This window comes from Scleropages formosus, chromosome 20 (genome assembly GCF_900964775.1).
Source record: "Scleropages formosus chromosome 20, fSclFor1.1, whole genome shotgun sequence".
NCBI classification, from domain to species: Eukaryota; Metazoa; Chordata; class Actinopteri; order Osteoglossiformes; family Osteoglossidae; genus Scleropages; species Scleropages formosus.
The window spans coordinates 17,410,544-17,438,186 of NC_041825.1; the positions used below are offsets into that span (position 1 = coordinate 17,410,544).

At 49.3% G+C, this 27,643-nt stretch overlaps 1 protein-coding gene across 1 annotated transcript; it reads left to right on the forward strand.

The window, feature by feature from the left end:
• Nucleotides 1-1,528: 1,528 nt before the first annotated feature.
• On the forward strand, nucleotides 1,529-27,588 carry pkd1b (polycystic kidney disease 1b). The gene is made up of 39 exons (XM_029246989.1): nucleotides 1,529-1,586; nucleotides 2,074-2,221; nucleotides 3,138-3,403; nucleotides 3,748-4,506; nucleotides 5,149-5,280; nucleotides 5,500-5,675; nucleotides 5,841-5,977; nucleotides 6,866-10,521; nucleotides 10,711-10,863; nucleotides 11,284-11,421; nucleotides 11,623-11,905; nucleotides 12,000-12,231; nucleotides 12,344-12,494; nucleotides 12,581-12,715; nucleotides 13,266-13,410; nucleotides 13,945-14,568; nucleotides 14,693-14,843; nucleotides 15,036-15,288; nucleotides 15,778-15,973; nucleotides 16,104-16,271; nucleotides 16,776-16,919; nucleotides 17,023-17,233; nucleotides 18,387-18,510; nucleotides 18,726-18,875; nucleotides 19,276-19,340; nucleotides 19,614-19,816; nucleotides 20,044-20,155; nucleotides 20,937-21,103; nucleotides 21,279-21,481; nucleotides 21,920-22,117; nucleotides 22,467-22,621; nucleotides 23,351-23,463; nucleotides 23,617-23,758; nucleotides 24,049-24,174; nucleotides 24,862-25,033; nucleotides 25,147-25,422; nucleotides 25,831-25,965; nucleotides 26,245-26,559; nucleotides 26,665-27,588. Exons 2-39 carry the CDS (start codon nucleotides 2,074-2,076, stop codon nucleotides 27,433-27,435), a joined length of 11,685 nt encoding a protein of 3,894 aa, XP_029102822.1. The 5' UTR covers nucleotides 1,529-1,586; the 3' UTR covers nucleotides 27,436-27,588.
• Nucleotides 27,589-27,643: the final 55 nt, after the last annotated feature.

Below are 27,643 nucleotides of genomic sequence, written 5' to 3' on the forward strand. Positions count from 1 at the left end.
TCTAAAGAAATCGTTCTCTGCGCACTGTAAAATACTGATCAATAAATAATGAATTTGCAATTGCATCTTCAATCTTTTCTTAATCATTTTCAACCATTCCGTACATGACGATAGGAGGCAACGCTGTGTTTGTGTCAGTTTTCTGTAAAGGTCACGGGAACTTAAAGGACAGGCTGGATGATAAGAAAAGTCCTTGGAATCCTATGTAATAATATCCACAGAAACAATACAGTAAAGTTCAGTTCTGTTGTTGTAATCCTGTAAAAAAAAAAGGACAAATTTCACAAAATGTCAAGGGATTTACCGCAAGCTTTTTCAAGGTTCAGATTCCTGAGTACCTGGTTTTTTTAAATTATTCAGTTTTCAGGGTCGAGGGGGGAGCGGTGGTGCAGTGGGTTGGACCGGGTCCTGCTCTCCGGCAGGTCTGGGGTTCGAGTCCCGCTTAGCATGCCTTGCGATGGACTGGCGTCCCGTCCTGGGTGTGTCCCCTCCCCCTCCGGCCTTACGCCCTGTGTTGCCGGGTTAGACTCTGACTCCCCGTAACCCTGTATGGGACAAGCGTGTGTGTGTGTGTGTGTGTGTGTGAGTGAGTTTTCAGAGTAGGTTGGGATAATAGTAGCACCTGGCTGCTTCACAGGAGTTAGTGATGTTTTCTGGGACATGTGCTCCAGCAGGCGAATACTCCTGTCCAAAGGGGTCCCAGATCTCTCTGGTCAGTAAGCGCTGCTTCTGGCTGAGCGCGTCGCCCTCCCCGTGGCCGGAGGCACGGACTGCTTGCTCTCAGAAAGCTGGGGGTGACCTGGCCAGGGTCGACAGCGCCGAAGATCAGGACCTCGTTCTCAACTCCTTTCCCTCGTGAGTGACTCTCAGATGTTTACTCTCTATAATAACAGGGAAACAACTGCTGGGGTGAAATCCTCAGAGGAATGCAACAAAAATGACACATTTAATATTTAAATTACACGCACAGCGGCTAAAGATCCGAGTCTCAAGCGGTTTTCCCCAGTGCGTGGTATTACACTGTTTTGTAACTGCTGAAGACTCTGCACGTTTTTACAAAGGGAATATGAGCAAATATAAAACTTACAATGAGTGCAGAACCTTTTTCTCTTTGCGCACATGGAGGGTAAGTGAGTCCGTGTGCCGGTTTGTGTTTGTCGTACAGGGAGGGGTATTTGTGGACCTGGGTTAGAGATGGAAGGATCTCAGCGCTGCACCCGACACGTACTGCTGGAGCTGACCGTGGTCAGACCTGGGAGGGAGGCAGCAAACTGCAGGGGGGATGTGCTCAGGTGGCCCTCGGCTCTTCGGGGCTGCGGAGGACGGCCGCTTGCGGCGAGGAGCATCCCTTCCTCTGCGAGAGGGAGGTGTCAGGTGCGGCCGGCACGTTTAGCACATTATTCTAAAAACATCAGGCTTTTCTTGCGTGGCGTGAATGCCCTGAGGACCCCGGTGCTGTCCCCATAGTTTCCCTGCCCTCACCCGACACCTTCATCGTTGGGGTCCCCCTGATGTCAGGGACCTACAGTACCGTCCAGCTACCAGTCCTGGCCGAGTCTCCGGACACAGGACAAAAGAAAGTGGAGGTGAGCCTCCGTCTTTAAGCTGTGGGGCTCAAACATGAATTTATTAAACGAGGATGTTTTTGACATTTCTGTAAAAATAATGGCACATAGTAACAAATGGAAATTCATGAAAGTGCCCAGACCTGCTCTCTGGTGGGTCTGGGGTTCAAGTCGTGCTTGGGGGTCTTGTGATGGACTGGCGTCCCGTCCTGGGTGTGTCCCCTCCCCCTCCAGACTTGCGTCCTGTGTTACCTGGTTAGGCTCCTGCTCACCGCGACCCCACATAGGACAAGCAGTTTCAGACAGTGTGTGTGTGTGTGTGTGTGTGAGAAAGTGCTATTACACCCCTTCCCCATATCCTACTTGTTTCACATATCACCTGAAGCACATATTTCCAGCCGAAATCCAAGTGAGGTTATCTGCTTTGTGAAGTCATACATTCATGCTGTGATGCTGTGCACACTGGGATATGGACTGTGCAGACTATACTAGCTCATGTGCTCCTCAGATGATGCTCTTCCCGGGCCTCTGGTTCAGCCACACGGGCCGTGTGCTCTCCGTGGAGCTAGTGGCACAGCGGAGCGATCGCCGCTCGTATGCAAAAGTGCAGATCCTGCGCCCCTACTGCAGTCCCAACCAACACCTGGTACCCCCCGGTGAGTAGTCAGAAAGCAGCACTAATTCCCGACTGCAAATCTCCCATCACGCTTTCTCAGACTGCGCACAATTCATTACAGCAATACATATAAAAATATACTTTCCAAAGTACGGCAGTAACTGTATAGTGCGAGTCGCACCTCGTGGTTTTGACCAGATGCGGGCTTGTGAGCCACTAACTCACTTCCACTAACTGCACATCCAAGCCGTGGCAGTCTAGAGTCTATCCCGGAAGCACAGGGCACGAGGTGTGTCAGGGTACGCTGCAGAGTCAGTCACTCACATTCAAACTGCAGGTAATTTAGAGCCACCCAAACACGTCTTTGGACTGTAAATGTCCTCCGGGTGAGGGGGGGGCGCAGTGGGTTGGACCGGGTCCTGCTCTCCGGTGGGTCTGGGGTTCGAGTCCCGCTTGGGGTGTCTTGCGACGGACTGGCGTCCCGTCCTGGGTGCGTCCCTCCCCCTCCGGCCTTGCGCCCTGTGTTGCCGGGTTAGGCTCCGGCTCCCTGTGACCCCGTATGGGACAAGCGGTTCAGACTATGTGTATGTGTGTCCTCCAGGTGGGTTTGTGAATCATTTCATTTATTTTGCTTAGCAGAATATTTAATCTTAAATAGATTATATCTGATAATTCTCCTGTATACAGCCTGTAATTGGCTTTTAACGAAGAATATCGGGTTATGTTTCTCTTATTGGATGTGCTCGTGTTGCGTGTTTATGAGGGACAGAATGTGGCGCAGCCCCCTTGCGAAGGAGCTGGGTTCAAATCCCTGCACGTGCTGTAATAGCCTTGAGCACGGTACTTTCTCTGAACTGATACACCATACATTGATACATGTGCTCCAGCTGATCCTCTCCACCATGTGGCAGCCTGGTCACTCCTTTTGCTCCTGCCTCCCCCTGCGTCCTGTCCAGGCTGCAGCTCCTTCCACAACCCGTTCAGCTGCTGCTCAGCTGAGCCACTGTGCAACACCACGGGCGGCTGTGCCAGCGGGTACTACTGGTGCCACTTGCTGGAGATCTGTGTCCCCGTTTCCAGCCCCTGCAGCCCCTATGCCTCCGAGACCTCGGGTCAGGCCTTCTCCTTGCCGCCACGCTACCCTGCCGCCACCCCCTTCTACCACCTGGTGGCAGACTTGCCGCTCCACTTGCCTCCAAGTTCGGAGCACGTCCACGTAAATGTCAGTGCCTCCTGCTCTTGAGGTCTTTATAAATTCTGGTGTTGAAAATATGACCCCCATATGAGAGTATGAAAATATGTGATTAATATTAAATTTATGCGTTTTTCATTAAAAAAAAGTCAACATGTAATTTTATATATTGTAGTGTTTATCTTTCTAAGATGCTGTTTTGAAGTATTTCAATGGTCCTTTTTTCGTAAATATTTTGAAATTATGCCTAAATGGTTGTATTAATGATCATAGCGGTCACGTTACGGTTATATTATTAAATACTTCACTCGATCTGTGACGTGCTTTAGTAGTCGAGCGGTTCTTATCTTCATTGCGCACATGGTTTTGTCCAGATGATGCTCTCAGAGAAGGAGATAAATGTGTATCCAGACGACATCTTGGCTGTCCAGCACACCGGGCAGGAGGAAGGCTTCCTGCATTGTCCTCAAAGCTCCACGTCACCCTGGCGCCAGAGCTACTTGTCCGTCCCAGGGCCGGAGTGGGGAGGCTGGCTGGAAGGCGGTCTCACGGTTGTGCCAGCTGGGGCACAGTGGCTGGACGGGGTGGTGTGTGACCTGCGTGTCCTCTACGCCGACACAGTACACGGCTACGCTGTCTCCTCAGGGCAGAGTGAGGCCGGACACCAAGTCCACACCCGCATGGGGACCGTGAGTCCCTCAAGATCCGCTGAGCCCGGGGGGTTGCCGAACACGGTTATGGAAGTTGCCTTCGTACACCCTGCGCCAAACAGGGAGGGCCAAATCCACATCCCAGTCAATACACCCACCATCATTGTAATCAAAATTCGGTCTGGGGCCAACGCTACCAGTTTCTGGTCTGACCCAGTGTCCCAGACAGGAGTGCCCTTCCTGCCATCCTGCCCTCTTCCGCTGGCAGAGTTCAGCCTTGCCTGCAACAGAGAGACCCCAGACACCTTGTTTTCTCACACCTGGGTGGTGTTGTCTCACCCGGGGTCCCGCATACTCAACATCAGCGTGTTGAGCCAAACGGGCTCCCGGAGCGTGTCCGTCCAGCTGCGGGCGCACCGGTCGGTCCTGGGGCTCAGCGTGCTGCCACGTGGGGACCAGAGGATGCTGGTGAACATTCCTCAGGTACCGCATCGCCCAAGCCGTTCCCTCTTCGAGTTACCGTTAGTCAGTCGTCCAACACTGACGTTGCCTATTTTTTACATTGTTTCGGCTCACGCAGCCTGGTGCTTCCTGACTCGCCTAACTAAACCCGAGTCCCGTATTAAGAGGCGTAGCAAAGGACTTCAACCATCAGTGTGCTTTTCGCAAGTGCAGGCTGCCTTCGTTAGTTCCGCAATATTTCAAACATACCTTCTTTAGTGAGCTTGATCGTCCTGTATATGCGCTACATATACATTTTATTAAGTTTACTGTCTGTATTGTTAATATGGAGGGGTAATGTGCTCGCTTAGCATGTGATAGGTAGTGGGATCGATGCCTACATCGTCCACTCTGTTTCACCTTCACTTTTGAATATGTGACTTTCATATTTTGTATATTGCATATCCTTCTTTCAACATATGATGGGGTAGCAGATGGCACAGTGGTTCGTACCGTAGTACTCGTGATCAAGGCGCTTACCCTAAAATTGCAGCAGTAAAAATTACCCAGCTGTACAAATGAATAAATTCATGTAAGTAGCTTCTCACTAAGTTGCTTTGGAGAAAAGCATCAGCTTAATGAATAAATGTAATAATGTGCATTTCTCTTGGGTTTTGGATGCAGGTGTTCACCGCAATGGTGCGCAGCGGCACTCCAGTGGAATACACCTGGGTCATTGACAACCTCACCCAGTTTGCTTACAAAGGACAAATTTACAGTGTGGTCTTTAATAAGCCAGCCGAGTACAAGCTTGTGGTAAGTTCTGACGTTTTGGGACATTTGACAAGAGTATTTAGGAATTCAAAAAATAACAGAGTGATAAAGATGATATGACAGAACTACAAATGTAACAGTATGTAACGGAATGTATTTTACAAAACATTGTGAGACGCATTCATAAAGTATTCAAAAATACACCGTCTCTCCAGAAGGCATCATTGGCAAAATAGCCATTGCATGACTGTCCTGTACCAGGTGACAGCACAGAACCCCGTGAGCTCACAGTCTCTGGAGGTGAAGCTCACAGCGGACAACATGATCCCGTTGGCTGAACCCACCTTCCTGTCAATCAGAGAAATCATGCCAGTCGAAACTCCACAGCTTTTCACCTTTCGGGTCAAAGTGGACGTCTCTGTCGGGGTCACATTCTGGTCGGTTTGCACTCTGTTGTAAAGTTGCCCTGGAAACAGTGTTGCGTGATATTTTATGCTTTTGTGTTAATGGGAGCACTTGCTAAATCAATAATAACAGATTATAATTGTACTGAATGTTTTGGAGGATAGCTCTGAAAAATCCATACAACATCACTCCTGCAGGTGGGATTTTGGTGATGGCAGTCCAGGTATGAATCATTCTTTTCCGTCTGCTGATGAGTCCAGAGATCGACAACTGGAGCCTGCAGAGAAACAGATCTACCTGCAGGATTCCGTGAGCCACACCTACCTACAGCCAGGTAAGCAAGAAATTCAACAAAATACATATTTTTAAAAATTCAAATGAATTATTCAAATGTTCACATATTTAGGTATAAAGAGGTGATTATATAGCAGCTTTTGAAACATTAAGCGGTTTTATTCAGTGGGGGCGCGGTGGTGCAGCAGGCTTGGCCAGGTCGCACTCTCTGGTAGGTCTGGGGTTTGAGTCCTGCTTGGGGTGCCTTGCGACAGCCTGGCGTCCCATCTTGGGTGTGTCCCCTTCCCTTCCAGCCTTGCGCCGTGTGTTCCCAGGTTAGGTTCCTGTTCACCATGACCCGCTTGGGAGAAGTGCTTTTAGACTGTGTGTGTGTGTGTGTGTGTGTGTGTGTGTGTGTGTGTGTGTGTTTGTTTGTTTTTATTCAGTTGGAGTTGCCATGATGGAACACCTGGAACATAGTCGTCGGACCCAGAAGCAGGTGTTTATTGCAATGATAATAACCAAAGGGGCAGGCAGGGGTGAGGTTTGGGGACAGGCAAAGGTAATCCAAGGAGCAAACATCATAACTAGGGCAAACCAGAATAGAATCCAAGAAACAGTAACAAAGGTCAGGAAGCCAGAAGAAACAATCCGTAGGGGCAAGGGAGGAACAAGGGAACAGGACAGAGGGCAATGGGGAACAAGGAGACGCGGAGCACGATGAGTAGTCGCGGTGGTAGCGGTTGCTCAAGTGAGGTTCTGTGATCCGGTGTGGCTGAGCCTTCCTGTTACGCTTCGTCACCCTGATCCGCTGCGGGTGCGTTTGTCCCGTCCGATGTCGTGGGCGTGACAGGAGTGATCATATAGTTGGAATCCATGTGTCTTAGCATTTATGAAATTAACCAACTATACTGGCATTCTTATTTGTATATTTTCTTGCCTCTTCAAGGTGATTATGTATTGAGGGTCCAAGTCTTCAACATTTACGACAAGACCGGGAAGGACACATTGGTGAAAGTGCGAAGTCCACTGACCAAGCTGCTAATTTCTTCTACGCCTCCTGTTCCTATTGTCAACCAGACCTTTCACCTAGAAGTTCTTCCATGGCCTTCCTCATGCGGAATCCTCTACACGTGGAACTTTGGAGGAAGTATCCAGGAAGTGACAGGAGTGAATCGCACAGTCAGCTATGCAGAGCGAGCAGCTGGCGTATACAATGTGACAGTCAGGGCCAACAACACAGTGTCAGTGCTGACTACCTGGATGGCTTTGGAAATAGTGGAGAAAATCTCTGGTTTCCAGTTGAGTTACAATGGGCCAAATGAGTTGGGTTCCAGCACTGTCATAAGAGGCAATGTATTATCTGGCACTAGTCTCCATTGGACATATGACATGGGTGATGGGAGTTTGTTTGAAAACATCAGTGAGAGCTCTATATCCTACACCTACAAGTCTCCAAGGAATTACTCTGTCAGAATAACGGTGAAAAATGCGGTAAGTCAGGTGGCCCAATCAATCATCGTTGAGATCTACGAGCTGACAATCAGTGAGATCCTACCATGTGGTTGTTTAGAAAGTGGCCGTGAGATTTATTTTAGAGCAATAGTGTCAGCGATCGAGGCCAAATTGACGTTTTGCTGGAATTTTGGAGATGGAACTCCAGAGACTGAAATCCGAGGGAATTCCACTGCTTCTCACATGTATTCCCTTCCAGGGAGCTATGAAACCACTGTGAAGGTTTTTAGTTCTGTGGGGTTTGCTTTTTATAGAAAGTATATATGCACTGAGGCCCCCATTACAGCTGTAAATCTACATTCTTCTAAAGAAGCAGTTGCAGTGGGTGAGGAAGTTTGTTTCAACACTTTTCTTCATCCACAGTTGGACAAGTTGCACAGGTACCAGTTCCTGTGGAACGGCTTTGATAACAATTCATTTGTCAGAGGACCTTCAAATAATTGTTTCGTGTTTAAAGAAGACGGGAATTACCAGATCACAGTGGAGGCAAGAAACAATGTCAGCACCAAGAGAGCCAAAGCTTCTGTCGTTGTCCAAAAGCCGGTACTGAGCCTGAGTGTGAAAAATGCAACTCACCATGGTGCAGTGGTGGCTAACAGGTCTTATTTATTTTGGGTAGAAACTTCCTCTGGTACAAATGTAACTTTTCTCTGGGACTTCGGAGATGGATCATCTAGGACGCAAGGTGAAAACGTTTCTCATGTTTTCACATCGGCAGGACAGTTCGAAGTCTTTGTCACTGCTTTGAATGCAGTGAGTCGACTTTCTCTGAAATTGGAGGTGACTGTAATGGTTCCTTTGTCAAACTTAAGACTGCAAGTCACAAAGCCAATTGCAGGAGTAGGAGAGGAGATACTAATAACTGCAGTGACTGATGTCATGAAAAATGTTAGTTTCTACTGGTCCGTAGAGCCTTCTATCCCAGCCAAGTTGGGAACATCTAATTTCACTTATGCCTTTCCCAGAGCAGGTATCTACCACGTACATGTAACTGCAGAGAATACTGTCAGCAAACAGGTGGCTACAGCTACAATTGATGTCTTGGAGCATATAAAAGGCGTTCAGATTACAAGTGAGAGTCTAATTTCAATGAAGTATTTACCAACTCAGGAGAACGTGCTTTTGACTGCATCAGTAACATCTGGCTCCGACTTGACATATTCCTGGCTCGTCTACCACAGCGGAAAAAACAGGTCTGTGCATGATGGAGAAAATTTCCAACTGTTCGCGGAAGCTCCTGGAGATATTTGGGTGGAGCTGACGGTCTTCAACAAGCTAGGGGAAGTTAACACCACTGTTTCGCTCAGAGCGGAGGAGCGCATTTCAGGAGTAACAGTTCACGCAACAGGAGATGCAGTGGCAGTAGGCAAACCCGTGGAGATCTCAGTAAGTGTGAGAACTGGAAGTAACCTCCAGTATCTCTGGTACGTGGGCACAAGTGTACTTCCCATGCAATCAGCGCTTCCTTTTCTTCTACACATTTTTCAGGATATTGGATCTTCTGTCATCAAAGTATCAGTAAGCAATGCACTTGGATCCAGTGAAGCTATGAAACTGCTCACAGTACAGGAGGAAGTTCAAGAGGTTAACTTCAAAATCAATGGCAAAGAATGTCCATTCTTTGTCACATCAGATTCTGAGCTGGTTCTCTTGGGTTCCGTTAAGAAGGGTAACTATCTAAATTGGGCATGGAAAAGTTTCTCAAACAACACAGGATTTACTGTTCTCGGAAACAAACAATCAGTTCTGTACTCCTTCTCAGATCCAGGAGTTTACAAGTTGCTACTCAATGCCTCGAATGACATCAGCTGGCAAGTAGTTTCTCATGAAATTATCGTCCAGGAAGCAATCCGTGGTTTGTCTTTAAGTATAAATAGCTATACGGTCTGTTCGGGCGACCCTATCATCATTAGGTTGACTACCTTAACAGGAAGTGATGTAGTTTTTTCTCTACAATTTGACAACTCAAACCTACCGGTTAATCTAGACCAAAAGGACTTTATAACAAAGAACTTATCTGTGGGAAGCCACACAGTTACAGCTAGAGCCTGGAACCATGTGAGCACCTGTGCTGTGAACGTGACTGTCACAGTGGTGGAGAAGATCTTGGGGCTGAAACTGGTCAACTGTTGCACTGAAGCTCTGGAGTCCCGGAAGGAGATCAGCTTTGAAGCTGAAGTTCTTAATGGAACGCCAACAATGTACCACTGGACGTTCGGTTTAATGGGATTCCAGCCTTGGCGATCTGTGGGACCAAAGGTCCTGTATTCCCCTCCAAGCAATGGATCGCTGGTTATACATGTAGAAGTCAGCAATGGATTTTGCTCACTATCCTTAAACAAAACACTAAGCGTAAGGTGGCCTGTTCGCACTGTCCGGCTAGTATCAAACTCAACTGTAGTGTTCACTGGTGATACAATTGCCTTTTCTGCCATAACAGATCATGGAAGCAATCTAAGGTATAAATGGGAATTTGGAGACACAGCTGAGGCAACATTAATTACTGATTTTCATACAATGAGTCACAGGTTTAATCTTCCTGGTAGCTATGTTGTGCAGGTTACAGTGTTCAATAACATCAGCCAAGTTGTAGCACAACTTTCCATTGAGGCCAAGAAACTGGAATGCATCGTTCCTCGAGTCTCCCTGATTCAGAAACAATCAGTGATCATCAAATCCAGGCCTAGCCACTTCGAGGCCATTGTGGACCTCCAAGGGTGCGTTGCATACAAGGCAAGCCACCTGTGGGAAGTCTTCCTGGCTCCAGGATGCAAGGAACGGGACAGTGTTCCATTGGTGGGTGTGTCAGGTGTGAATGCACCAATGCTCACCCTCCCTAAGCACGCCCTGACTGTAGGCTCCTACTGTCTAAGGTTCACTGCAGTTCTTCTGGGGACTCCTTTGCTACAGGAGCGCACCATCACAGTCAACGTAGTGCACAGCGAGCTGGTGCCCCTCATCAAGGGAGGGTCACACAGGCTCTGGTCAAACCATACAGACTTGCTTCTAGACGGCACTGAGTCACATGATCCCGATAGCGAACCTGGAAATGGAGAGCCCCTGCAGTTCTTTTGGGATTACTCAGCTCAGGTACAACTCCATTCCTTCACTAAAAGAGCTAAAAGGAAACAGCATGAGAGCAACTGTCATCCAGAATTTGAACACAGAAATTATTTCAGCATTTACAAAGAGAATCCACAGCAGGCTGACGTACATGAAGATTTTTTCTTTCAGTAACTTCTTTCTTTTCTCTTGCCACTGACTCATTCCCCTGCCTAGAACACGGTGACTCCGACATCCCTCCAGTCCCAGACTCCGAGAAATTGCAGCACCTTCCTGGTCCCCCGTGAGCTGATGCACCCTGGCAGTATGCACCTGTTCACTCTCACTGTTAAAAAAACAGGGAGACAACCTGCGTCCACAAGTCAGTCTGTGAGTGTTAATGTGAAAATTGGACGCCTCTTCCGACTCATTCTTTTTCTCTGGCACTTTTACAATACGTGTATTAGCGATTAATCGTGACGTGTCTTAATCATTACTGATGAGCAAACATTACAACTTCTTCAAACGAATAACCCTTAAAATTAAATACTGGTAACAAAAAATCATAGAGGAATTTATATTTTCATATTACACAGTTCTGCTGTTAGTAGCTGCTTAATAAATGGTCTTATCAAGAGAAACAGCTTTATAGAGGTGGGCATTTATGGAAGCAGATTGGATTAGCTCTCCTTGCATTAAGGAGATCTGGGGACTTGAACTTGCAAGCATGGAATTATAAATCTTGTGTAATTACCACTTCTCTTTGATGGCCATTATCTCTCCTGCGATTCTGACTCCTATTCCGCCAAGGTGGTGGTGCAGGCCGACCGGACGCTGTCTGTGAGCGTGGCTTGTGTCTCTTGCGGTTCTCTCTCCTCTTTGCGGTTCAACTACGGCCGTCCTGTTGCTCTCTCTGGATCGTGCCCCTCCTGCAATGGCAGCTTGCAGGTACAGAATTCGCAGAGAACAAGGACAAATGTACAGTTCTGGACTTTGTCACGTACCTTATGCGACTCATTCTGCCATGGTTGCATATTTTAAGTGAAATGCTTGCATACCACGGTTGATTTTTTAAGATACTTTTCATGTTACGCCTTTAAACTGCTTTTGATTTTTGTTCATCTTGCGTGTTGTATGTTATGGCTGTAGTACAAGTGGTCAGCTAAGAGCTGGAACGGCGATGTGTTGAAGCTCAGTGAGGTCACAACCACCACAGGGGACATCTCTCCAGACCTGGTGGTAAGACCAGGCATTCTGCTGGGTGAGCTCAGCTACACCTTCACTCTCAATGTGTCTGAACGTGGCCTTGGCATCTGCGGTTCAGCCAGCCTCACTCTGCTACCCAACCGCCCTCCCCATGGGGGGGTGTGCACGTTAACTCCAGAAGCAGCCGTTCATCTCCTGGAGACCATGGTGATTTACAATTGCTCAGGTAACATGGCATCTTTCCCTAATGAGTCTCTAAGTCTGCTCTGACAATCTCATAAGGTTCCACTGACAATTATTCCCCTGTTTCGCACTGATAGGGTGGAAGGATGATGATGGTGACGCAGCCCAGTTGATTTATGCCTTGAAGGTGGAGGTGTGCGAGGAATACAGGCGGTCTTGTAATCGCCACACCTTGTACAGGGGCACCCAACAAAACCATGGGACTTTTGTCCCTCTGGGCCACTCTGTCCACAGAAGCATTCGGTCTGTCATTACCGTACTGGTGCAGTTAGAAGACAACCTGGGTTCCACTGTCACTGCACTGAACAGGTGAAGTAGTTGTAGCGGAATGCAACTTGCAGTTTATGACAGAGGAAACATTAAACCTTCATTGGTCATTTCATGCTTATGCTTTTTACTCATTCTTATTTTACCTTTATAGGACATTGACCATCCTTCAACCCAAAGCAGAGCACATGACTACTGGTTGGTTGAGGAACAAGAGTCAGTCAGAGCTTTGGACTCTCATTCAGCAAGGAAAGCCCCAGGAAGTCATATCCTACTCCATTGCTCTAAGCAGCCAGCTCAGCCAGGTGGGTCTCTTCTTGCCGTCTGCTTATCGTCTCCGTTCATCGACAGGTCCGTCAAACTCGAACCTTGTGCTCCCGTGACTCCACAGGTGGAAGATATCAGCGAGCAGGACCAAGAGAACAGGATGGCCATTCTCAGGAATATGACAGAGACGCTGGCCTCACTGCCTGTGTCATCGCTGCAGGATGCCGCACGGATCAGCTCCGCTCTGGCACGGTGCAGCGTGAGTTGCTGCGGCACCTAGAGGCATGATTGCGCTAATGCAAGCATGCTAGCGCAGGCTCCCGAGACTCCCGCCAGAGGAAATTGATAATCTTACCTGATAAAAAGCAGGAAAAATTATTGGGGACAGACGGCCTAAAGCCCGCTGTAATGGCATCTTTAGAACTGGAATAAAATACTGTTACTATCCACAGTACATGCAGCTCAGCAGGTTGTACGTGGTTAAAGAACATGACTTGCATTAAAGCCATCACAATTTAGGGACCCACATCTGGGGGAGGGGCAATAATCTTTCAGAAAGACCAGAATTCTTAGCAACACCCCTACTTGCATTTGGAAAGTGACCGGTTCCAGCTTCAGATAGGAATCTACTGATATTTGACTGTGGCGCATAATCTGAATTGCTCCGGCATTTTATGTCCAGCTGCAAAAATCAGTGACGTGGAAAACGGTCAGCTGTGCAAGTTACTCTGAATAAAGGGTTTCTGTTTTGTTGAAATGGCTTCTTATTGGCTAGCTAGGCCGCGAACCCTTTACTACACTTTCTGCAGCCCTATCCGAGTAAGCTGGCATGTGAAGGTTGTCAGGAGAAGGTTCTGGAAGCTACGGCGAAGATGATCACCGTGATTGGGGAGCAGGCTGAACCGGGCGAGATTACACCCATCGAGGCTGGCGGGAGTATTCTACAAGTGCTGGGTAGAGGCCAAACCGTTGCAGTCTTCACACAAATTAACCCTAAAAGTACTTGATTTTTATTCTACCTGGTGTACAAGTTTAGGGTAAAGTTACAGATTTTCTTTGAATTTGGACTTACTGCATCCAGAGTCCTGAGGAGTCTTTAACATTTAAAGTTTGTACTTTTTAAAAATATCTAGTGACTAAGCACCTGTTTTGTATGTCATTTTAGAACAAAGCATGTCTATGAAATGAACAAAATTAAATGAAAGGGTAACAATTATGAAAATTTGAAACGGTAAATCTATCCATCTGCAGAGAGTCCATTATAATTTTGACAGATTAATAATCGTTTACCGCAAATTAATAAATTATTTACCCAGTCTCTCACCCAAAATAAAGCAGTGTGTTACTAACTAGGCTGTTTTTTTTCTTCCCTGGAGACCATCCTGTTTTATGCTTCTTGATGATTTTAAGGTAAAAAGCTGTGAAACCATATGTAAAAAAAACCGCAAGCCTGAGCAAAGCAGACTGAAAGAACATTCTTGTTTTCAGGCAGCATGATAGCTCTGGGCGTAGAGCCCTCGACCACCTCTGTACAGCACAATCGATCTGAGCTCCCAGTCGCCACGGATACCGCAGTGACCGCCTACAGTCAGGTGGGGGAGCTGATGCGTTCACTTATGCGCTCTCGGATGCGAGGCGAGGAGGCTCTGGCCCTGCGTGGTCCACGGATCAGCGCCACGGGCAGGCGCAGCGACCCGGCAGGCCTCCTGTGTTCCGAGCCCTCGGACACGTGCCCCTTCTACGTCCCGCCGAGTCTGGGCGACCGACTGCGGGCCGAGAGGGAAGAGGTGGTGCAGATCCTCGTGGACCTCGATAGCGGTGGTGCCCTCTTGTCGGATGTCCAGCCGCCCATCTCCACCACGCTGGCCGCCATGGAGTTCCTCACACCTCAGGGAAGGCCTATTCCTGTCGAGAACCTCCCTCCGGACCAGGCCATCCATGTTTTGCTGCAGAACCGTCTCCCCGCTCGAGGGCGAGACCAGCTGAGCAAGGAGGCCACTACTCTGGACCTCGTGCTTCAACCTGAAGGATCCCTCAACTTTTCCGTGAGAGCTGTGGAGACAGAGCCCGATGGCGGTCTCTTCATCGCCTTTAATTTCAGTCTGCTTCCAGGTAACACAAGTGGTCTTGCGTTCACTTTGTAAAAATGTGTTCTTTTCATAAACACAAGCAATAAAAGATCTTTTATTCCCGTCATTTTTCACTAAAACCTTTGCGTCTATGCGTCATTGAGCAGGGAGTGGTTTCGAGGTCAGTGGCCAGGTGACCATCGTGGTGGGCACGCAACCATTCCCCTCTCACTCCCAGCATGCCTACAAGCATGAGCTGCCCATCTTGCTCAGCACTGCCTCTCCGGCGCTGGAGGAAACCATCTTCCTCACCCCACTGTAAGTCCATCAGAGGAGACCCTTAGCCAGTGTGCCATACTGGAGATTACAAACGTTTCAAAGGGATCAAGCTTTACACACATGGCATCACAATGATTTTTTCACACTTTAATGCTGCTGCAGAGCTGTAACGACGTATGATGATGATGTGTTGACCTGCTCAGTGGTGCGTGCTTCTCCGTGTGTTTCTAGGCGGAACCGCTCTGGACAGGAGCTCTATGTGAGCCTCAACAGCTCCCTGAATGGGCGCTCCGCTCAGCTCTCCGTGCGTGTGTTCGGCTCCCTGTGCCGCTACTTCAGCACGGCAGAGCGGCGCTGGAGCAGCGAGGGGCTCCGGCCACTGAGCGGAAGCAGCCGTCGTGAGGCACACTGCCTCACCCGGCACCTCACCGCGTTCGGGGCCAGCATCTTCGTTCACCCGGACGCCGTCGTGCTGCTCCCGCCGGTGGGTCCCCACGGTGTGCCCCCCATCTACACCTTTGCCTTCGGTTACTCAGACAACCTGGGTGCTTGGTTTGACTCCCTCAGCTATAGATTGTGATGATGTGGCCATAACACAGTGGTATAGAGAGTGACCGAATGGCTCTTCTACACTGACTTCGCTCTGCCACTTTTACATCACCGTACCCCACATTCTAATTGACTCAAATGTGTAAAAGCTGAGTGGGGGTGCGGTGACGCAGTGGGTTCGACCGCGTCTTGCTCTCGGGTGGGTCCGGGGTTCGAGTCCCACGTGGGGTGCCTTGCGGCGGACTGGCGTCCCGTCCTGGGTGTGTCCCCTCCCCCTCCGGCCTTACGCCCTGTGTTACCGGGTAGGCTCCGGTTCCCGTGACCCCGTATGGGACAAGCGGTTCAGAAAATGTGTGTGTGTGTGTGTAAAAGCTGCAGTTAGTGCAAGTTGGCTGATAAAGATGAATTTTTTTTTGTGCAACAGCCAGCTAAGCCGTCCAGGAATGTGGCTGTAGGACTTGTGTGCGGGTTTCTCCTGCTGCTACACCTGCTCATCGCTCTGATCGCTCACAAACTGGACCACCTGGACGGCGCTCGACTGAGCTGCGTCCCGCTCTGCGGACACCCGGGTCGCTACCAATATAGAGTTTTGGTCAAGACTGGCTGGGTCAAGGGATCGGGTGAGAATCTACTCCGAACATGGCAGTTACTCCTAGCTGCTCAAGCCAATACCCAAACATCTGGTAAGCCGAAAAATAACTTTTGTCATGGCAGACACACACTCTGTGTGATTAATGAGCTCCTCTTCAGGCACCACAGCCCACGTGGGTCTAAGCCTCTACGGCCTGAATCGGAGTGGCTCGCGCCACCTGCGGCAGGATGGAGCCTTTCAGAGGAACGGTCTGGACGACTTTCAGCTGGAGACCGACGCCAACCTCGGGGAGATCTGGAAGATTCGCATTTGGCACGACAATACAGGTGCCCTTTCAGTGGAATTTTTGAAGCACTCTACCTGTTACATTTTTCATGCGTACTTCTAACATCTGCAGCTGTTCGGGGGGGGGCGCTGTATTCGGGTTTTAATGGAGAGGGTTTTTGCTCAGTCTGACATACAGCACTAGAGCAAAGTGATACAGCGCGAGCAAGTAGCGTAGTGGATTAGAAGACACATTTGTGGCTGAAATATTACGGATATGGTTTGAAATTGTACTCTTGACAGCTGTGAAACACGGCTATTGGGGCCAGATTTTGAGTATGAAATGTGTAGTCCGTTTTGAACAAAATGGCATGATAAGTAAGTCAACACTTCGCTATTCAAAAGCGGACTTCTGTGAATCAAACTCCAATAGAGTTCTTTAAAACAGAGTAATACTGAATAAACGTGCATAGTTATTTTCTGCCGTGTCTGACCCCTACTCTTTCTCCGAGAAGGATTGATTTCGGTGTAGAATTATACCTTGTGCATGTGGTTCTTCATTGCAGGACTGGACCCATCCTGGTACCTGCAGCATGTGGTTGTGTGGGACCTGCAGACGGACAACATGTTCTTTTTCCTCGTGGAGGACTGGCTGTCTGTGGAGAACGAGAAGAACGACGGCATGGTGGAGAAGGAGGTACTAGCATCCTGTAAGTACAACTGTTCTCATATTCCTGATGTACGTTTATATGGACTTGTGTACGTACAGTATGTGAGCGTACGTGTGTCTTCATTCCCTTCCTTTTCCCGTAGGCCCACAGGACCTGCGGCAATTCCGACGGATCCTGCGAGCTCAGTTGACTCATGGGATGTTTGAACGGCATATTTGGGTGTCGCTGTGGGAGCGCCCGGCCCACAGTGGCTTCACGCGCACTCAGAGGGTGACGTGTTGCGCACTCGTACTGCACCTCTACCTGGCTGCGTCTGCCGTCTGGTACGGTGCTGTCGGGAGCACAGCCAGCAGGTACCCTCATGGAAATCGCTAGATAAGAGGTCTTTTCAGTTCATTTCTATTCAGTTCGGTCCAATTCACCTTTTACCATTCAGTTCTGTATGCTGCACTTGGCAGCGCTGTTGCTCAAAATGTTCTAACAAGATTAGCTGGGCATCAAACAAATGAAAGTGAAATATTTTCCATCCATTATCAATACCTGCTCATCCAAAGCAGGGTCGGGGTAGTCTAGTCCCTATCTTGGAAGCATAGAGTGTGAGGCAGGGAACACCCTGGACAGGACTTTTACATGTATTCTTCTAGCGGACACTTTTTTTCCAAAAATGAATTAATGTTTTAAGATAGGAGGGGGGTGCAGTGGCGCAGTGGGTTGGAGCGGGTTGGAGCAGGTCCTGCTCTCCGGTGAGTCTGGGGTTCAAGTCCCACTTGGGGTGCCTTACGAAGCACTGGTGTCCCGTCCTGGGTGTGTCCCCTCCCCCTCCAGCCCCACGCCCTGTGTTGCTGGGTTAGGCTCTGGCTCCCCGCGATCCCGTATGGGACAAGCAGGGTGTGTGTGTGTGTGAGAGTTTCAAGATACTTATAACTGTTCACCTATTCATGTTGCTTGGTCATTTTTTTACCGGAGGAATCAATCTTGGTTCTTTGACTGCAAGTCGGCAGCTTAAATCACTATACCTTCCATTGTCTCAATTACATTACCTGCTACCCCTGGCACCAGTCCATCACTCGGTAGCAGGCAACAAACACCCTCATTCACTAACTCACTTATGCTAAGGGAAATTTAAAATTACAAGTTCACCCAGAAAACCGTGGGAGGAAATCAGACCACCCAGAGGAAACCCATGCAAATACAAGTAGAACATTCAAAGTTGATGTCTTAAATCACAGCCCAGCAGCTGTGAGGGACCAGTGCTGCCTGCTGTGCTTCTGTGATGCTCATGAAGCAAAATAGCACACACAAGATCAATTAATGTTGTATCATTTTAAAAAGTGTGGAAAAGTAAGATTGCAATGAAAGAGAAAATCTCTAAGGCTGATATGGAAGCCTTACGTCCAATGATTCCGGGATAGGCTCCGGCTCACCGCGACCCTGGTCAGGACAAGCGGTTACTGAAATTGGATGTACGGATTTTTAGTAGTCTGCCTGTCTCTCTCTGTGTGGCAGCGGTCCCGTTTCAGCCCGGCTGCTGGTGAACGCAGAAGCTCTGGCGACTGGCATGACGGTGGCCGTCCTGATATTTCCCCTTCAGCAGCTGTTCTGCTTCCTGTTTCGGAACACGTGCAGCAAGGTGCTCGGCAAACTGACCTTTTCCCTTCTCGACCTCCCGTCAAAAGCCACACCGTTAACACACCACTATCAGGTTCAGTGTATTGTTTTTACAGGGAGTTTGCTGGCAACATATCAAGACGCGCAATCGACACGATAACGCGGCGCAAACGTTTCCTTCTTTCATATGGATAAAGCGCACATGGCTTGATTACCACCACCGGGACTGTTTCCCAGGTAACGGTCGAGGAGTCGGCACCACCAAGTCCCGTGTGTCACACCGTTGAGATGGATGTGCACCTGGACCACCTGAAGATGACTAGCTCCTCCTTCCTGTCCTTGCCCAGAGGACTGGACTCCGTTTCGGATGCAGGATTCCCGTCCACAGTAAGTGAGCGGCTCTAGTCAGTCTTGTCCCTCTCCGCACCTGGGATGCCGCATATGAGCAATGCCCTGGAAATATCACCTTACCTCTTCCAGATTTTCCACATCATGTGAAAATATTACAGTTAAAGTGTGTTTTATCGTTTCATGCCTACAAAATACACACACACACACACATTTTCAGAACTGCTTGTCCCATACGGGGTCACGGGGAACCGGAGCCTACCCGGCAACACAGGGCGTAAGGCCGGAGGGGGAGGGGACACACCCAGGACGGGACGCCAGTCCATCGCAAGGCACCCCAAGCGGGACTCGAACCCCAGACCCACGGAAGAGCAGGACCCGGTCCAACCCACTGCACCACCACGCCCCCCGCCTACAAAATATGTCTCCTTTATCTCAGGAGTCACTGGAAAGTAAGAATGTAGAATACGCCTGTTGGAATACCGCAGAACAGAGGAATGAAAGGTAATTAAACAGACGAAAAGGTACAAACTTGTTCAACTTTGTACGGAACTGCTTTCATATAAACAGAAGATGAAAAAATTGGTAATCGCTTTCCTGACACCGGCCCAATATTACTAGACTGACCATGTACTGATGTTTGTTTTAATCATACTTGTGTCAGTTTTATGGCTCAGATAATGTCCAATTGCTCTGTAAATCGCAATCACAGCTATGTTTCTCATATACCGTACAGATCTTCATCTCTATCTCACCGACGAACTGTTTCCGCTGCAGAACGGACTTGTGGATGTCCTCCGACAGTATCTTCGACGTCCCAGAGCTGCTGGCGGCCCCACCCCTGGCTCAGACACGATTGCTGAAGAGGAAGAAGGCCCAGCTGCAGCTGTACCTGGGCTCCCCAGCTGGCTTCTCAGGACAGGTCCAATCTGACCAAGCTTTCGCACACAGCCTATGGGAGAACCATCTCACACTCTTCGGTGAGGTTCGACACAGAGGTGGCTCACCAGCGCGGCTGCGTCCACTCTGCCATCGCAGGACGCTAGTATAGCTGCTTGTTTCAAATAAAGTGAAAGGGCTGACTCTCATTGAATCACTGGGAACAAGAGGAGAAAACAACCTCACTTAACTACCATGTGTTGCTGTTAGGCGTCGCCAGTGCTTGGCCAATGAGGCAGGCGATGAGCTTTCTTTCCTTTAAACCCAGAGGAGGATCCGATCGAGTCTGTAGCTCCAGAGCTGAGCAGCAGCACACCTTCAGACAGAGTGACGTCGGACAGTAGCCGCCGCTCCCCCTGCAGGACTGTGCTGTCCGACACGTGAGTGAACAACGCTACTGTTAGATCAGCGATTCTATGGTTCATACTCCATTTACTGCTGTCCACACTGGTTCATAGTGGGTTGAAAACCGCACCGCACCTGGCAGCCTCAGCAGATCCGGCTGCCTTCGACACGTCCAAATTCAAACCAAGACAATGTGCACTGAGCAGTCTTACCTGGACACTGACCAAGCAGAATTACATTTTTTTGAAAATTTTCCTGTTTTCACATGCACCACCTGAAACCGCTTGTCTCATGCGGGGTCGCAGGGAGCTAGAGCCTAACCCGGCAACACAGGGCGTAAGGCTGGAGGGGGAGGGGACACACTCAGGACGGGACGCCAGTCCGTCGCAAGGCACCCCAAGCGGGACTCGAGCCCCAGACCCACCGGAGAGCAGGACCCAGTCAAACCCACTGCACCACCGCAGCCCCCTCTGTTTTCACTTAAAGAGTAATTTGTTAGTATAACTGTCCCACATATTTTTACTAGACCACTTCTTCGCCAAAAGCTCCTTTCTTATAAGATGCATGTGAGTAATTTGAGTAATCAGAACAGTGAGTAATGTATGATCATCCTTAAAAAGCAGTCTAAAGCATGTCCAACATGTCATATAGGATAGTCACAGGGGCAGCAGACCAGTGACCAAGTCCCTTGGGGGGGAAGGTGGACAATGTCAAACCCTTGAGAAATGTACTTACACCGAATCTCCCACGTAAAAAGCAAGTACACTTTCGGTATCCTCAGCCTAGAGAGGGATGTAATGCTTCGGCTTTTCCCAGGCGATGGAGCTCCTGCAGCGGCTTGTCGGAACCTGACCAGGACAGACCTCCGTATGGGTCCAGGCTCCACAGGCCGGTCTCTTCCCTCTCCATGTTCAGCACAGCCAGCACCTTCCTGCCCAGCCCATCCCCGGACTCTGTGGGGTCCGCCTCTGTTACGCGCATTGGTGAGCTGCTTACCCATCACTTCCCTGTTAACTCATTCCCATTGACTAGTATGATTTATTTAAAGCCTGGTACACTATGCGGAATAACTTTTTGAGTGATGGTTGATAGTTCTTGAGTGTTGTGAATGTTGCGATGAGGACCTAACTGATAAATGCTTTCCCCACCCTCTATCAGGTGTTGCCCGCAGTGCCCCCAGCTGGCGATTCCCACCCTGGATGCTAATGGTGACATACCTGCTGGCTGGGCTCGTGCTGGGGGGCTGCCTGGCCCTCATAACACTTTATGGCAGCAGTTTCTCTAATTCCATCCTGCTAATGTGGCTCATCTCAGCTGTCTCAGCTTTCCTGACCTCCGCTTTGCTCCTGGAGCCTCTCAAGGTGCCCAGTGTCCCTTCCCAGTAGCAGAATGAGTTCACAGCCCCTAGCTGTAGAATCAATGCCACGATCTGATGAAAACTAAGACTAAACCCTTCCATTAAAAGTTACAACCCTTGATCGCTTTTTTGGTAACTCTAGCACAAGGGCTAATAACTAAAATCCTATGTCATTGCCAAGACTCAGTGTGGTTTCACTGATGTCGGTTGTTGAAGGACTAAATACATTGTTTTTCTGCTGCTTCCGTATGTGCGTTTACCATACGTCTTTCTGGATAACGGTGAATAAAATGGAGTGTCATGTAATGTTTTGGATGACTGACACTAATACCAAACATATGATCTCCCCGTTCCAACACAAGCTGTCTTAGCACTGTAACCGTGTATTTGTCAAGCTTGCTGTGACAATGCGTTGCCTGAAACGATGGTGTTATCTTGCAAGGTGTGTGTCCAGGCACTCTTCCTGGCTGCAGTTGTGAGGCCAGTGGATCCAGAGGTGGAGGAACGGCTGAGCCAGGAGCCAGCGGTGAAGAGAGGGCCTTTGGAGCAAGGGGACAAAGTGCGCCCCCCATGTGGATATGGCCTACTTCATGCCAAGGAGGAAGCCCACAAGGTCCGGGCCTTGAAGTCACTGATGAAGGTAGAGCCAACAGTATGAGAACTCATATTCAACTGTTGCTTTTGTCTGTAGAGAATGGTTGTTTTTTTTTTTTAATCCCATTTGAACAGTAGGGTATTTCTCTTTAGCAGCTCCGTTTAACTACCTGAACTGGAACTCTTCATGTTACAAGTCTGTGTCCTTAACTACTGTGCTACCTTCAGCCCCTCATCTGCACAAGATATGGATATATGTCACACGCTCTCACGATATAAATAAGTTTGAATTTCTTAAGAGAGCAGTTTCTAATAACGTAGCTCAAGGTAAAGTCTTTTTTAACTTTGCAAAAGTTTCAGTGATCCATCCTTCTCTTGTCCTTTTCCATGACCAGAGCTGCATGGTGCACATGCTCTTCCTGTTGGCTATTCTGCTGGTAAACTACCAGAACACTGTCCAGGACACTCAGGTCAGGCTGTTGCGCTCTGCTGTCACGCGCTCTCTGCTTTCAGCTTCGCCCGGGACCCAAAGCCTCAGAAGTCTGGCAGGGTAACTCTTCCGCTTCCACCTGGACTCTTCCTTCTAGTCCAAGACACTGATTGCGCCACTTTGACTGTAAACGTGACATCAGACATAGGTGAAGTGCGGTTTTGTTCGGGATGGTTCTGTGTGTTTGTGTGTGTGTGGATGGGTGTGTGGTGTTCTAACTGCAAAATCAAAGAGTCACAGCGGAGGGAGAGAGTAACACTCAGACAGCTTTGTTTCACAATGCCGGAGACTCCGTCTGCACACGCGCAGGAGCCTACAGAGAGGTCTGAAAACAGCACTTTCTCTCGTGCTTTTATACTTTGCAAGTCACCCGCACGCTTCGTGACAAAAGTTCATAGCCACGGTACAGAACTTGTTTGCCGCACTATTCCACCAATAGCATTCTTAAACGCAATGTCTATTTCTAACACCTGTATCTCACCCACATATTTACATCTGCTCATTTAGCAGACGCTTTTCTCCAAAGCGACGTACGTAAATCTCGTAGAAAATACAATTTGTGCATTACCTTAGGACGTATGAGCCAGTGTTGAATCCCTTCACCTCCTCTGTTATACTCATTATCCTAAAGCAAAGGGACACATGTGCGGTACAGGGCATCCTTGCTCAGCAGTTCTATACGTTCCATCGCTCCCTGTTTATTTGACAAGATGCCCTTTAGCCAAAGTGGTCCTTTAAACTAATCAGAGAAAAGTGACAAAATTGATTTTTCTCTCTCGTTGCGCACAGGTGGACTGAGGTCTGGCAGTGGATGGACAGGACTCTTGTACCGCACCTCCACCAGAGCCCCATGCTCTGCCTTGTGGGGTTGCCACGGCTACAGAGAATACAGTCTCAGGACAGTAAGGCCTGCAATCATTTGTCTCCATTTTCCCGACTAAAGGTTGCTGCTAAGAGGCATTATTGCACTCCCTGCGAGGGGCATTGCACAACGGGTTCGAGCTCACTTGAGTATTTCATATTTCACCATCCGATCATCTCGTCTGCGTGCCTAGGCTGCTGTGCTGAGGCCGGGCCCTACGGAGGATCTCGCAGCGCCTCGCTAATGCCGCCCGTCTCTGCTTCCTCACAAACCCCACCTGTGCACCCGAGTGCTTCAGCCCTTTACACCAGCTCTAAACACCGCCTCCTTTCCTGGTGAGAAACCTCTGGCTGAAGGGTTTTGCGATTTCCTGTGGCTTCGCCCGAGATAAAAGGAGCGTACGAATTCCCCACCGAGCTCCATGCATTATGTATTTGCTTAGCAGACAGTTTAATGTTAAGTTACGTAACTTGGCACCCAATTCAGCAGGTACATTTTCTGGATCAGTTCAGGTCCTTGTAAACAAGACTAGAACTTGCCACATTCTGCCCGACTCTTTCTTCTTCTACACCGCTGGATGCTAACATTCCCCCTGAGTCCTGACTCCGTGTCGTCCGTGGTGCAGGGTGTGGCCACCGTGGTTTTGTAGGAATGAGGGTGGATCAGAGGACATTGTGGATCTGGGGAACAGCAGTGATGCCACACGCCAGATCCTGACCGACGCGCAGTCGGCACACTGGCTCTCCGCCACGTAAGTCACGCTATTCCGGTGCAGGTGGGTAGTAGTTAGACCCATTGCCTTGCAAATGAAGGACCAGGGTATGAATCCTACCTCCTGCTGTAGTAGCCCTCATTAAGGTACTTACCCCGAACAGAGAGTAAGAAAAACCCAGCTAGATAAATTAACATTGCAATTACAAGTGCTATAAATAACCTTTAAGTCGTCTTGGACAAAAGTGTCGGCCAAATGAAGAAACGTAACACAATAAAAACAAAGGTGACCGTGCATTTTTTTTTTTTTTCTCCTTTTTTTCATTTTCTCGTGTATTTTAACCTACATGTTTGTGCTATGGGGGTGTGGTGGCGCAGCGGGTTTGCCTGGGTCCTGCTCGCTGGTAGGTCTGGGGTTTGAATCCCGCTTGGGGTGTCTTGTGATGGACTGGCATCCCATCCTGGGTGTGTCCCCTCCCCCTCCAGCCCTCCGCCCTGTGTTGCCAGCTTAAGCTCTGGTTTGCCATGACCTCCGCTTGGGACAAGTGGTTTGTGTGCGTGTGTGTGTGTGTTTGAGTTTTTTTTTAAATGTATCTTATGTATTTCACAAAGATCAACAAAGGATGACTACCAAGTTTCAAATTAAAAGGTATATGTAATGAATTTACCATATTTTTACATTAATATATATACACAGTTTGACTGAGAAATGCTTATTTTTTCCAAGGACTCGGTCATTGTCTGTAGAGTTCACACAGTACCACAGAGAAACCTCTGTCTTCATCTCCGTTACCGTGGTACTCGAGTGTTCGTGGATGGACACCAAGCCCTCCATCTCAGTCCATCCTTTTCTTGTTCCACCGTCCTCCTCAGGCCCCGACTTACAGGTGGCCCTGCTGGTAAGGACCAGGAAACATCTGGGCTGTGGCTGAGTGTTTAGCCCATGATGGGTACAAATACTGGCTGGCTGATGCTCAGAAGAGCACGTTTTGGGCCTGTCTCCTACCCCCAGGTGCTCCTGCTGTGTTTTGCTCTGTCCTTCTTGGGCAGTGAGCTCTGGGCGGTGGTCAGGGGTCAGGGACAAGGCTGGTGCTCCCTCCATCTCCTAGTGTCCCTGCTGTCCCTGGCAAGCGCGGCGCTACGACTCTCCTTCTTGTCTGCAACGTCCTCCAGTCTATCCCGCCTCCGCTCTGCGCCGCAGACCTTCGTCAGCTTCCGCAGCTCTGCCCTGCTGGGCCAGGCGAGCGCTCAGCTCTCTGCCCTGCTGCTCACACTGTTGATTCTGAAGGTAAAGTAGTGCATGGCCATGGTAGCCACTGTAAACACTTGCACACATCCCACCATTTGCTATAAAACTGTTATTCGGGTTATAGCTGTTAGAGGAAATGAGGACTTTTGCCTCTAAACTATGATCATAAACACTGTGATTTATCCTTTGACACAGCTCTGCTTTAAAAAAAAAACCCCATCAGGTTAAGCTTACATCAGCAGCCTTCAGGGAATGATCTACGTTCTTCATTCCTAAAGTCTTGTACCATCTCCTGAGCGGAAAAGGAATCATTGAGTCCTGGTGTACTGTTGGGGAACCTCAGAGTCCCGAACCGCCAGGCTGGTGCATCATTTGTATGCCACAAAACCCCATGTCAGCATCATAGGCAGCAATAGTAGTGACTGTCTGCACTGACTCTCATTTCAGATGGCGGGTGCGCTGCGGTTTGTGCGCCGCTGGGTCGTGTTTGGCCGGGTCCTGCAGGCGACCTGGAGAGACTTGTGCTGGGCTGCCGTTCTCCTGGTGCTCCTCTTGTTGTTCTTCACACACATCGGCTGCCTGGTAGGGAGGCACTGAAGCTTAGGCGCCAGAAGGAGCGGAAGCCATCTGGAAGAGTCACTCTTCCTTGCGTTTGATCCTGTCATTTTTACGTTCCATTAGTTAAATGTCAAAACAAATTTTTTGCCTTTTGCCTAATAAATCTGTCCATTTTCAGCACAATCTTAAATATGCAGCTGTTTATTTTGTATGTATATAGTGTCTCAGTATGAGATGTTAATCTGTCCTAGTTGCCTTCAACAGAAGCGACTAAAACGGGCCCTTCTGTCTGGTCTCTTTCAGCTGTTCTCCAGCTCAGTGGGGGGTTTCAGGACAGCAGGCCAAGTCTTCCTCACCCTGATGTCAGCTCTGCGTGGGCGAGGAGGCATGAGGCAGCTCTGTGAGCGCCACCCAGTGCTGGGGGTGCTATATTGGCTTTCTCTGCTGGGTGCAAGCCTCTGGCTGCTGGGCCGGCTCTGCGGGGCTGTGCTGCTGCACTCCTACAGGACAGTACAGGCAGAGATGTACTGGCCCACTATTGAGACCCAAGATTACCAGATGGTGGAGTTCTTCATTAAGAGACTCAAGCTCTGGATGGGTCTCAGTAAGACTAAAGAGGTACTAAATCTATCTGATGTTCTCTTCTATAGATTTATATATTTTTGATGACCCCTATTGCGGTATTGAAGTTTTCTTCTGATTCTTCCTGTCCTTTGTTTCCAGTTCAGACACAAAGTAAAATTTGAGGGGATGGTGTCCCCACCATCCAGGTCCTCCCAGGGCTCCGAGTTCTCCGGGTTCTCAGAGGACCACAGCCCGTCCAGTCTTAGGCTGGCTTCCGCGACATCTCTGGGATCTGAGGACTCGGGCTTGTCTGAGAACTACGACATTCAGTCCTACCTTGACCGACTGCTTCCCGCTGTCAATGCCCTACTGTCGCAGTTTGATCGGGTGAACCAGGTGACAGATAACCTGTGCCACCTGGAGCAGGAGTTGCTGAGGGCACAAATCAGGATTTCCCAAAGACAGCGGCAGCAGGGAGTCAGAGTGAGCGATGCGTGGAGGAGATCGTTACCATCAGCATCTCCGCAAGCCTTCCCCCCTCGGTCTTCCTCAGTTCGAAAATCTCCTCTCCCATGCTCCTTTGCTCGTGTTCCAGCCCTCCCTCGCACACCCACTTCCCCACTGGAGGTGCCTTTCCCTTGGCAGTACCCACATCTCGTAAAAGCAGTGAACAGTGCCCCGGAGAGCAGCAACGGGCCGGTACGCAGGGTCTCCGGCACAGACGCCGGGGTCGGACCGGTCCCGGTGCGCCGAGCCTGGCACTCAAGCACCTCCCACTCGGCAGACGTAGCCCAGAGAACTGCCCAGGCCACTGGCAGCAGCCCGCGGGCGCGTCCCAGGAGCGAGGAGGGCAATAGGAGGCCGGTCTGCGAGCACGTCCCCGTGAAGAGGAGAGCCTGGCATCCCGAGGGGGAGACGGGGAAGGACTGAACGTACAGGCGAAGTTTCCATGGCAACTGCCAGCGACTTTGCGAGCAAGACAAAGGGAAATCCCAGACAGGCACCGTTGTTTTGCCTCGGCCTGGCAGTGGTGGAAAACGGTGCCAAAACCAACATCAGTGTGACCGCCGCATAATTTGATGCCTGCGCTTAAAGTAACCAAACACTTGTTCAAAATGTAGCTTTCATTAATAAAATA